This window comes from Helianthus annuus, chromosome 1 (genome assembly GCF_002127325.2).
Source record: "Helianthus annuus cultivar XRQ/B chromosome 1, HanXRQr2.0-SUNRISE, whole genome shotgun sequence".
Taxonomy (NCBI): domain Eukaryota; kingdom Viridiplantae; phylum Streptophyta; class Magnoliopsida; order Asterales; family Asteraceae; genus Helianthus; species Helianthus annuus.
In genome coordinates, this window is record NC_035433.2 from 101837067 (window position 1) to 101850143 (window position 13077).

The 13077-nt window shown below is 35.1% G+C and overlaps 1 protein-coding gene across 2 annotated transcripts; it reads right to left on the reverse strand.

Moving 5' to 3' along the window:
* Positions 1-5815: 5815 nt before the first annotated feature.
* Positions 5816-11084, reverse strand: LOC110872422 (putative zinc transporter At3g08650). 2 transcript variants are annotated; one of them, XM_035989910.1, is made up of 6 exons: positions 10914-11084; positions 8938-9484; positions 7999-8283; positions 7796-7924; positions 7602-7699; positions 5816-6994 (listed from the first exon to the last, which is right to left on the reverse strand). In XM_035989910.1, the coding sequence occupies exons 2-6, from the start codon at positions 9400-9402 to the stop codon at positions 6181-6183; spliced, it is 1791 nt and encodes a 596-aa protein (XP_035845803.1). In that variant the 5' UTR covers positions 9403-9484; positions 10914-11084; the 3' UTR covers positions 5816-6180. The 2 variants fall into 2 exon arrangements, with proteins under 2 accessions (XP_035845803.1, XP_035845804.1); XM_035989911.1 differs by having other exon boundaries at positions 5863-6994; positions 8938-9508.
* Positions 11085-13077: the final 1993 nt, after the last annotated feature.

Below are 13077 nucleotides of genomic sequence, written 5' to 3' on the forward strand. Positions count from 1 at the left end.
TGTGAGGTGGTGGACCATAGGTATGTATGAGTACTAGAAAGTCGGTAGCTCTTTCATTGTTGCCAATGAAAAACTCTTTACTCCTCTTTTTTTAACAACGGATTTCTAGATTTTCAAGAATAAATACATCACAATTTGTTCTGCAAGATTTAAAACACCTAACATTTTGGTTATGAGACACACATCTTAACCACTAGGATATTCCCTTGAGAACGACTTCTTAATCGTCTTCCAGACAACTTTTGTATGTTTCAAATGATTCTTAAAATAAACTAGTACTTCGCACCCCGCGCGTTGCGGCGGGTACACGACCAAAGTGATATTTGAATTAAAATAATTCCTTAACTTTTCATCCGTATCATAAATACAAACTTTATTGTTCTAGAAAAAATATTCAAGATTACAACAGTTATTTTTACTATAACTACAACATAATATACGATGCAACAAACAAAAAAAAAAAAAAAAAAAAAAAAAAACTACAAATACGTTTAAATCACCTATCCAGAAATTTGTTTGTTTCCACATGCATTCCACTTCATGTACAAAAGTAACAACCGCAAGAAAATCACACCAACTTCCACACCCAAACCATATGAAGAAGAAAACCATATAACCATTTTTTGAACCTAAAAGCAAGAGGTACAATACAGAAAAGCACATAGATGTTGCTAATTGGTATTTAAAAGATAAAAAGCTGTAAACACCAAATAAGCTTAAATTACAACTCCTTATGCCCACAAATGTTACTAATTTATATAATATAAATATAAATATAAATATAAATATAAATGTATCCAAAATTTTGTATTTATGTAGCTTTAAAATTAGTTTCCCATTTATGTGACGAAGGCGATAACATTAGGGTGTGTTCGATTCAAATCACACAGAATCTTTTTGATGTGATTGTATAAATACTCGAGGTATAAAAGTTTGACAAAACAAATTAGCATAAAAACATAATTATTTCTATAATAGGTAGTGTTTAACGTTTAGAAACGTAGCAAAAACCTTCATCAGTCAGAAGTCGAACAATTGATCCATCTTCCACTTGTAGATTCATCTGGTAATGTTTCTCTATATTTGTACAAACATGAGCTCTACAACTGATATAGTGATATCTAATACTGATTATTTAATAAATCAATGAAAAGTTATATCGTATACAAGGGCGGACCTAAGCTTTGGCTTGGGTGGACGAGCGCCACCCTTGAAAAAACAAGTTTAGTGTATTTTCGAGATAAAAAAATCTTGACTGTACCGCTTGAAAATTTGGTTGAACTATTCGTTCGCGCTCTCAAAAAATAATTTATGGGTCCACCACTAGTCATATATAATAGAGATATATGAAGATTAACACAAAACAAGAATCTTAAATATATGAAGTTATTTCAAAATAAAAACAGTAAAAAGTATTTCAACCCACCGTACAACAATTAAAGTGTGCCATTTCAAATCTAGTTGAATCAATCAAAAGGTATTACTATTTACCATGACCATACATTTTTTTTAAGATAAATTATAGTACCTAACGGAAAAAGTACAGTATTTAAAATAGAGGATCGTATCTTTTCTAACTTTTATCTCGGATTTTTATTCGAAAATTAAGATCATAAGACTAACTCCAATGCAAAATCCATAAGCATGCCCTTGATGATGTGGAATATATCCAAACTTTCACACCCATTGAAGACTAACCAAATGGAAGGAATCCAAATGAGAAATCCGACTGCAAGGGCATCACTATTTTGGTTCTTGTGCCAACTTTTCACCCATTTTCTATTTTTCAATTTGTTTTCAAAGGAATCAATTGATTTATTTACCAGCTTTATTTTGTTACCCATTAGTATGCAATTTATTAAATAGATATTAATTGATTTACATGCAATTTATTTATAGCTATTAATTGATTAACCAACATGATACAAGCCAAACTTGAAATCTACTTCAATTACGATTCTTATGTAAATATATATTTATGTTTTCTTAAATATAGTTTACTTTTTATCAGTGGCGAAGCTTGAAATTTTTTACAGGGGGATCGAAAACATATATAAGCAAAAATTTCTATACGAAAACTACATATACGAACACTACTGGCCGAAAAGTTCGGGGGATCGGGCACCCCTCCCGGCCCCTTCAAAGCATAATGGTAAAACACAAAAATTATGGAATCATCTTCTGAAGTTAGACGCATCAAATGGACCTTGGAAGAACATGGATTGATCGAGAGTAGTTTATGTTTATTTTTAAAATGTTTGTTTTTAAATCTTGTTTACTTTTGTTTTTAGGTAATGCAATTTCTATGTTTTTATGTTTTTTTTTTATTTTACTTAAATTATTTATCTTAATTATCTAATCATTTAATTTATTTGAATATATTTTAATAATTTAAGTAAGTGAACTTAAAAAAATGGGTAAACTTAAATAAAAAAATAGGTGATGATGTGGAAAATGTAAGGATATATAAGGATGTTTGTATGGTTGGAGATGAAATTGGTGGTTTTTAAGGATTTGTAAGGATTTGTAAGGATTTTTAAGGATATGATATTGCAGCTGATTAGGCAGCTAAGGGCGCCTAAGGGCGTCATTTGCATTGGAGATAGTCTAAGTCATAAAAAATGATAGAATTTAGCAGAATCCGTTTCTTGTCAGAAAAATGGATTACGGTACGTTAAGTTTTGATATAATTTATTTTATTTATATTACAATAAAACAAAAAAAAAAACAAAAAAAACTGAAGAAGCAATACAATAAAACTAAATAAGTTTTACATTTAACATTTTCTAACATATAGAGTGGGATCAAATACAAACACTTAAATTTGTAAGAACTGTAAGAACCAACACAAAATTGACAAGTGTCCATCAATAAAAAAATAGTTTAGGGGTAATTTAGACCTTTTGACCATATATATTTATAACTAATTAAAAATAATTACAAAAAATATAATCAGCACAACACTATATAATTAGCATAACATCCTTAATTGTTCTTCATTATCAGCACATCGTGCTCAATCGTTCTCCATTATCAACATAAACGACATTAGCACAACATCCTCAATCGTTCTCCATTATCAGCACACCAGATGTGCTGATTATATCTACTTTTGGTGTTTGTTTCTATTATTTTGTAATTAACACATAATCAGCACGTTATCAGCACAATCATAAAACACCTTTTGTTAACTTTTTTTAAAAATCACTTTTATAAATACAAAAAAAGTATAGCAATATGGTACTCATATTAAAGATAAAAAAATACTTGATTTTATGATATATATTTTTTTTAAAATAATGAAGCATATAAAAGTTATTTTAGTTTAAAAAACCTTGGTGAAATTTGTATTTAATGGAAAATGGTCAAATGACTAGCAATTTTATAAAATTACCCCTAATTTGTTAGTAGTAATTTTTAATTATAAGAGTTTTATTTATAATTAATATCAACCCTTGATTTAAATTATTAATGGTTCAGATCTGTTCTTACGGTTCTTATAATTAGCACTGTTTGTACAGGATCTCAACCCATGATTTATATACATACTAAATATGTGTTATGGAGTACTTTACACCCTCAGCCTACTTTCGACTTTTTTTTACCATTGTTGATGCAAGGATAGTAGGATACAATTATGTATCCGTATTTAACTTAAATAATTTATATAAGAAAATACTGTTGCATTACAAATAAGTTCATACATAATTTAATAACTTAAAATAAATATAGAACGATCAGATTATGTTAAAACTAGGTTAGTTCCCCGTGTGTTACACGGGTTGAACAATTTAAACTATATAATAAATATTTTTTGTGAATGCAAACCAAAGATGGAGACATTTATATACTAAATTGACATAAATGAGTTAATATAAAGAGAATACATATATGTTACTATTATAAAAGTCATCAAAGAAACATGTAACTAAATTGTCGTTGAAAATAATACAAAAATAAATATATTATATTATATAATACTTATTATTGTATTTACGTATTACATTATATTTAATGAGGAATAGAAAGTTACAATTATAATTCACACATTACCGAAAATTATTTGAATAAAAAAATATTCACATAATTATTAGATTTTTAGCTTGATTTTAGCGACGTATTGCAACATTTTGTTTTATATATATTTAAAGTTAAATAGTAATAAATTATGAAAATAATATGTTGAGTAAAGTATATGGATGATCCCTGTGATTTATCAAAATTTTGAATTTAATCCCTAATTTTTCAAAAATAAACGAATACTATAGGTGGTTAGTAATGACAATCAAGTTATATACTTAGTTATAATAATATGACAGACAAATTAAGGACTTAAGTACGAACAATCAAGTTTTATATTTAATTTAATTTAATAATAATAATAATATAACAAAACAAATATAGAACTTAACTATATACACAATTTCTTAAAATAAACTAATATACAATAATAAAAATCCACATACTAAATAAATGAGATATTTGAGCTTTCAACAAACGAAATTTTAAAGTTATCGTTTAGAAATTTTAATAAACGAAATTTTAAAAGTTATCGAATGTTTCGATAATAAATAATTATAAATTTTTTTCTAGAAGAGATTAAATTAAAATTAAACTAAATAATAATTATCTATAAGAGATTAAACTAAATAATATTTAATAGGAGGGTTATTTATAATTAATTAGAAGAAATTAAAGTAAATAATAATTATCTATAAGATAGATGGCCTAATATGATGACAAGTGTCCCAAAAATGGTTTCTTTTATTATATAGTATAGATATATCTTTATATAGTTTAATGTAAATTAAGTAAAAATTAGCATTTTTTTCAGGACATCAAAGATGACTCAAGACACAACTAGAGTTAAATTAAGCTATGTATAAGGCTATAGGATGTGGTCATGACTCTCATGACCCTTCATATAGACACCATATCATCCATCTTTAATCCACCACTCAAAACCACTACCCTAAGAGTGTGGTCATAACACAAACCACTATCCCCTTTATTTTTTAATTTATTTTTGTCTTAAAATTATCAAATGGGATGGTCGTGGTAATCATGGTTTAATCCATGGGAACCACCATCCATCAAGGAGGGGAGTGGTGTACCACATAATTTATGGTCCTATGTGGAAATAATGTTCTAATACCCTCACACCCCATAGCCTAATACCATGTGTAGTGGTGAGTGAAAGAAATGCTCCACCCTTGGACATGAAGCGACACGTGGTCGCCTAATTAGCAAAGGGACATTTGTTAAAAAGGGGTGTAGTGGTATAATGCCCCAGCAATGATTACCCAATTATTATCTTTTTTAGAAAAATAAAACAAATAAATGATTTAAACAACGCCTAACAAAAAAATTGCAAAAAACGCCCTAGGGGGCTGTGCGCAAGCGTGAAAGGGCGTGGCTGGGAAAATAACGCCCAAATTGACACCTACTACGGGTTGTCTAAATAAGCTCTTCGTAACTTACACATGATTGAGTCGTTAAAAGCAATTGGGACGTTAAAAGCGACTTAGGTTGAGTTAAAACGAGCTCGAGCCATGTTCAAACCTAAATTTTGGCTGACAAGCTTGTATTTTTGAAATAGAGCTTGAAACAAGCTTAATCTATAGACATAAAGCTTATAAAAAAACTCATGCTTGAACTCTTTTAAGCTGAAAAAACTGAACTAGCCTAGTTTAAACCCGTCATTGTGCGACCCATAAACCTAACCCAAAACCTAATAAGAAGACATAACAAACCATAATGTTTGGCCTATTTTCAAGATTCTGTGGTATGCAACTACAGTCAAAAAGAACCAAAATGATGGATTAAGAGTTTCTATACCAAATTTAAACAAAATACAGATCATAAATCTAAAGGACTATCAGTAGTGATTCATATCATACCAAAAAGAAAAAAGAAAACGATGTTTCAGTTCTGTATATTCAGTAACGACCGTCGTATGGTACATCCTCGACACCTTAACTACATGTTTTATGTGTTTTTACAACTGTTACAAATTAGGGTTAGATGCATAGAGCAAAACAAATCTTACCTGTCACAAGAATAATCTCATAATCCTCATAAACGCGCTTCCGGAGCCTTTCTGTTCTCCCCAAAAAACGCTTTAGAGCGTGTGCTGATTTGGAAAGAAAACAATAAACACGGTTATGATTCATCAATAGATTATCTCACAGCTTCTGGTGCAGAGTTGCAGTAAGGTGTATGTAAACACACCAACTTTGTACACATGAGACACACGGTGGCAAACCCGACCCCCGCCATCACACCTGTCGTGCTTTTTCGTGTATCCAATCTCATTGCCCTTCTGAGCATGCTCCAAAAACACGGGATTAAACCGCCACAAGTAAACACCATCAAATGATCTAAACCGCTATAATCAATCCCAGCAAGAATGGCCGCAATAGCAGAAACAGGACCCACAATCCCGATCAACCCGGACCCTGCTAACGACCCATACCAGCTGTCTGTCGCTCCGAAAATACAGCTGGCAACAGCAGCCCCACGGGTGAGTCCATGAAGAGAAACGGGTAACACCATGTGCCGACCGAACCCGTAAGCTTTTGGTGCAGCCACACCTAATGCGAGCCCTTCAGCTAGAGCATGTAGAGCCACGGCTAGACATGATAGTATTGACTGAAGGGTGAGTGCACTGATTGAAAAGCCGGCTGCGTTAGGTAAGGTGTTTGCGGATGTTTTTTTCAGGGTGGTGAGTTTAGTGGCGGTGGAGGTTAAGATGTGTGTGAATGTGGACCCTGTTGCTAGAAGAAAAGTGAGTGTGAAGAATGACATTTTGGAAGAGAAAAGTAACTGAAGTGGTCGCCATGCACCGAGTACGAATGCGATTCCGGATGCAACACCGGTGAGAAGCGCGTGTTGAAGATGGAATGCGAGTGCGAACGCAACTAGAATGTTGCCACCTAGCAATGGACCAAGACCGAAAAGTAACGACACCAGGAACCCCGAAGCACCTTCTGAACTACATCCAACAAAAAATAGTCAAATATGAGCACAAAAAGAAGTAAGAGTAAAATGCCATTTTCGTCCCTGAGGTTTGGCCAGTATTACAACTTTCGTCCAAAGGTTTGTTTTCCTCCGTTAAGTTAGGGGTATTTCCATCCATTTTTATCCATTAAGTTAGGGGTATTTCCGTCTTTTTTGTTAACTTAAAGGGCAATTCGATCTAATGATTCGGTCAGGGGTATTTTAAATGCTTGTACATAGAATGGAAAAGACCGAATTGGCCTTTAAGTTAACAAAAATGACAAAAATACCTCTAACCTAATGGAGAAAAATAGATGGAGTTCACGAGCCGGATGAAAATGGCAAGATTTCAAACCTTTTGGATCCAGGTGCAGAAAAACAAACCTTTAATCGAAAGTCGCAAAACTAGCCAAACCTCAGGGACGAAAATGGCATTTTACTCAAAAGAATAAATCATTCTTTCTAATGTCTAATAGATTGATCCAGCAAGAAAACTATCTTGGTATAATTTTATAATGGAGTTCCATATAGCAAGATATAGGACGCAAAGAAATCACATGTTACGACCCAAAGGCGTGTGAAATTTTTGACATTAAACTTACTTGTAATTGACGCCAAAGTTCTGAAACATGGCACCAAAAGCTTCCATAGTTGCGACTGAAAGTGTAGCTGCAGATGCAACATGAGACGGAGATGCTTCCTATAGAACCGTAAAAAAACTGTTACAACGGTCCAGAATATAGAGGTTGTTTTCTCTTGTTTTAAGAATATCATGATCATTCATAAAGCTTGGTACCTTGAAAGCATCCGGAAGAACCTCAGCAACAACCATCCAGATCATACACCCTGCTGCAAAGCCCGTACAGAAAGGCAGCAGTTTGTTAAAGGCATCAGCACATATAAAAGAAGGTACTGCTACAATGGGCTGCAAAAAAACATGAACAATATAAGATACTCTAAAAATACGTTAATGTTTCTTTTGACAATGTTAAATAATACCTGAGGCAAAGATGTAATTACGCTCCATAACATAGCATTTTGTGGAGAAACTCCCCTTGATGCAAGAACCATACTAACAGCTAACCCTTCGGGTATGTTATGAACAGCGATGGCTAAAGTTACCAAAAGACCCTGAGAAAGACCTTTTGAGCCAGCAAAAGACACCCCGACTCCAGAACCTTCCCCAAAAGAATGAAGCGTCATGATTCCAATCACAAGAATAACCTTATTCGCATCTGCTCCTTTTATGTCCAGCATACTGACTTCACCATAATGCTCGAGAAACTATAAATAATAAAAGAAAAAATTATGTCAATCATGATACCCAAGCAAAAACGTTGCAAACAGAATCAAATAAGCCGATGATTTTGGTTTTAAAAAGCGTGCCTGATAAACAAGACGCATGCAGGGTCAAAATTAGAGTTTGTAGGAAGCTCATATGTGAGAACAACCAAATTGATGAAGAATTATGAAAGGTTTACTTGAAAAAACAGTTACTATTAAATATATATATTATATATATATATATATATATATATATATATATATATATAACAAAGGCCTATCTACGCTAAAATTGAGCCTCTTTTGTGGTTTTTGTCTATTTGTTTGTTTTATTAGTTAACTTTCAATCGCACCCGTATATTTTAAACAATTTACGTTCGTTAATTATACCGATTGTTGGTATTGTACTTTTGGAGTTTTTTCTTTCGGTTGCTATACTAAGTGTCGGTACTATATCGATATCGTAATGAACTGAACCAATACCGACAGGATTCCCGCCGCAACGTGCGGGGCAGAATTTACTAGTTTAAACAGATGAGAGCGACACGGCTTCTTGTTGTAAATAAAGCTTATTTGGTTGTACATAGGACAACGCCTCGCTACATGCGGCATGCGGCGCGCCTTTTTAAACCAAGCTGATGGTGATTAAATTACCTTCTTACATAGCAAAATAAAAATGCCACCCATCAAAATACCGATAACAACCCAACTGCCGCTACCATGCTCCCTTCCTTCTTGTATTAGATCAAAACTCGCCGCCAACATCACTCCTGCCGCCATTCCATTGCATATCCCCGCCCACTGGGCATCAAGTTCCACAAAGAAGAACGGTACTGCACCTAAACCAGTAGCAGCAGCCATTGCTAAAGTAAACAAAGCAACAGTAGTCACTGAAACCCTACTGTTCCCGCCGTTTTTTCCATCAGGTTCATCAGTTGTGGTATCGGACTTAAATACCTCCCCTAAATTGTTCCCATCTATCACACTTCCTATCGTCTCTTTCAACGGAGCAGTTATTAACCTCTCTGAAGTGCTGTTTTCTGAACCTGTTGTACAGTAACTACATTGTACTAGTAAAAAGAGAGCGATTAACGAGATTTGCTTGAATCCCAAACCCATTTTGGTCGTGTCGTGCCCTATTCAGCTATGTTATAAATACGAATCCGCATCAGCTGTTTAGGACACTTGCATTTGTGTCTGCCTGCAATTTAAGATGAAATAACACCTGACAAAGATAGTATGCAAAATTATAATGTACCGAAAACTGTACAATAAGGGAATACATCTGGGACTTCTCTACTCTAAGTTAGGCGCGCCGCGCACATGCATCATAAAATTGTCAAACATGTTCAAAAGCGGCAAAAAAACATCTTGCCTAAGCAGCTAAGCTCTTCAATAAAAACTCAACAAATAACAGCAATTCTCAAACTAAATACAACAATTTTAGTCAAATCATAAAGGCAGGCATTAATCTGGTGTGAATTCGAATGATATCTTCTTGTAAATTCTAGTGGCCAATCTAATTAATTTTTATATGTCTTAACCTTATTGAAATACAAACTACACGATGAATTGATCTGAACCAAACTCGTAACATGAGTCTAACCAAATTATAATATTAACTAAAAACTGTAGAAATAAGAGACTACATTTAGGACCTCTCTACTCTAAGTTAGGCGCACCGCACACACAAATCATAAAGTTGTTAACCATATTCAAAAACATCAAGAACTCATCCTACCTAAACAGCTAGTCATGTAATCTTCAACACAAGCTCAATCATAAACAACCACTCTCAAGCAAAATTCTACAACTTTACTTAAATCCACAGATTAAAGACATTCATCTAGCAGACAAACTTAACCTATTTCTAGTTTTATAACCTCATTGACATACATACTACACTAAGTTGATCTGAAAGAGAGGAACCAAACTCATAACACGAATCCAACCAAATAGGGCTACAAAATGAAACAACAGTCACCTAATCATAATCAATGTCGAATTAAAACAGCAATTCTTGCATCAAAACTAACAGATCTGTAATAACCTTGATGAACGAAGAAAAAACCCTAGCTCTTAAGATATAATTCTAGAACTTGAAAGTATGCCGAAAAACAAATATTAAGCAATAACTGCATGAATAAAGAGGATACATTTGAGACTTCTCTACTCTAAGTTAGGCGCACCGCAAACACGCATCATCACGTAAATTAACCATATTCAAAAACATCAAAAATTCATCCTACCTAAGCATCTAACCATGTGATCTTCAACACAAACTCAATCATCAACAACATTTCAGTTCAATCACCAAACTAAAGGCGTTAATCTAGCAAAAAAACTTAATCAATTCTTAATTTCTTAACGTAATTAAATAACAAACTAACTTCACACTGAATTGATCTCAAAGAAATTAACCTAATTCGTAACATAATTCTAATTAAACGATCTCTAATCATAATTGAAGCAATAACAGTTATTTAATCATAATCAATGTGGAATTCAAACGGTAATAGCTGCATCAATGAAATCGATCTGAATGAACTTGATGAAGGATGAAAAACCCTAACTCTTGAGAGTTTATAAAAAGAAAATTGGGAGTATATATAGAATGGATTGATCGGTACCTGTTAATTGAAGCAATGAGCAGTCATGGAGAATAATTAGGGCTTCACAGATCCCGATTGAGTAGAAGATAAGAGTATTAAGAGGAGACTAAACCCACGGACGACGGAAGAGGAGAAAAACCGCGGGTGTGAATTGTGAGCTGTGAAGACGAATTCTGCGGTTCAACCCCCGGTTTTCTTGGTTTTTCATTAGTTTTATCCTCTAAGGTTTAAGCCAATTGGCACTGTGACCTCCTCCCTGCAAAATATTGCAATTTCCCCCAACATTCTTGTTATGTCGCAAGATTACCCCCTGTTAACAATCAACGATTGTTTGACTGTTATAGGTAAGGGTATTTTGGTCATTTCCACTCTACTTTTTTATCTTACACAATACACCACCCTATACATTTGAGACTCCTGGCACTCTTACCCCCCTACCTTCCCACACCGCTCCTCGACATCCTGTTCATCCTGCGATCTTCTTCTCTGGCTATCGATCTTCATCTCCAGCGATCTTCACAGCTCCGACGAAAGCGATCTTCTCCGGCGATCTTCAAAGCTCCGACGAAAGCGATCTTCTTCGCAATCTTCACAGCTCCAACGAAAATGCCGCTAGTATGTTGGCTGGTCCGATACCTGATCCGCCACACGTCAGGTACAATCGTCCATTGTTAGTTAATCAGGGTCGGATTTGTGCCAGTGTTAGTTAATCTCATGTTATAAACAGGGTTAGGGTTGGATTTGTGTCAGTGTTAGTTAATCTCATGTTATAAACAGGGTATCAAGCTCATCACTATTAATTTTGTGTTGTTTGGTGTTTTTTTTACAGTTGACCTGACGATGAGCCTATCAAGCTCATCACTGGTGTTCCACCTGGTAGTCTCCATGTGTGGTAGGCCTGTCCTCAACTTCCATTATCCACCGGAGAGTTGAGCTGATGTTTACTCTAGTAGTTATGTGTCACACCCCAACCGATGGCGGAAACATCGGGGTGAGGCACTGAGCGAAACAGATTATCCAAGAGAATCCATAACAACTATTATTACCAATTATTTAACGTCACGTCCCATGCCATAACATAATAAGCAAAACAGTTATTACAGACAAAGTGTTCTCAAAGACAAAAATTGTTCCGATAACTCATAAACTATTTAGTTTGTTTCTAGACTCCTGAAGAAACACGTAACTAATTTTAGTATTAAATAGTTTGGTTTATGTTTCAACCATAGGGTTAATCTTCTTTGGTTTCCTGAGCTCCTTAATGACGGGTTTATCCTGCAAAACAGAAACACCGTTAGCTCGTTAAGAGGGGAACATGGGGGTTTCCCTCTTAACCAGACTCCGATGTGAGAATAAGTATCTGCTTTGAGGAGATTAAAGGGAGTTAAGAGTTAGAGTAGAGGGAATAGAATGGTTTAACCTGTGAACTAAGGTCTCTATTTATAGCCGGAGAGGTGTAGAGGATGCGGGCTGATGGGCCTTGGACCGGAAGGCGACAACGCAGCGGATATGCTCCTTGTCTCACTGGTGTCGACCGTTAGTGGCTTCTAGAAGCTTTTCGGTGCTGGCGCACCGTGATTGGAGCCACGTGTCACTGTTGTCGGCCTCGTTGTCCCTCTGCCACCAGCAGGTAAGTGGAGATCGTGGGGCAGGTGTCTCTGCCCTATGATTGGTGCCACGTGGGCGTCCTTGAGTACTTTTTGTCTCCTGTACGTCAGACGATCGTAGAGCACGATTGAGCAGAGCCTGGAGGACGCGGATTGGCTCTTTTATCTGCCACTTATACCTTTTGTACCTTCTGAAGTGGTCATGCGCTACGGGTCCTGCGCGACCCTTACTGAGCACGTAACTAGCCCGCGCATGATTATAGTTGTTGACGACTCTTATCCAGAAAGCTAAGTGTTGAGGTGAATGTTCTTTCTTGTTTATACCCCGCGCGAGGTCAATCAATGTTGGAGTAGCATGCGCGAGTTTGGGATTGAACATCTTATCAATTAAGGAGTATGGTCCCCGCGCGACCTATAGGAAGGTTTGCGCGACTTTTTGGGACCATACCCCTTCAAGTCCCCCCAGTCCAGTGCTGCACCATGCGCGAAGTAAGTGGTTGGAGCTCTTGACTTAGAAAAAAAAGAAGTGTTAATGCTTTGAAAATGCTTGCTTGATCCCTGGTTGATGGCGCGCG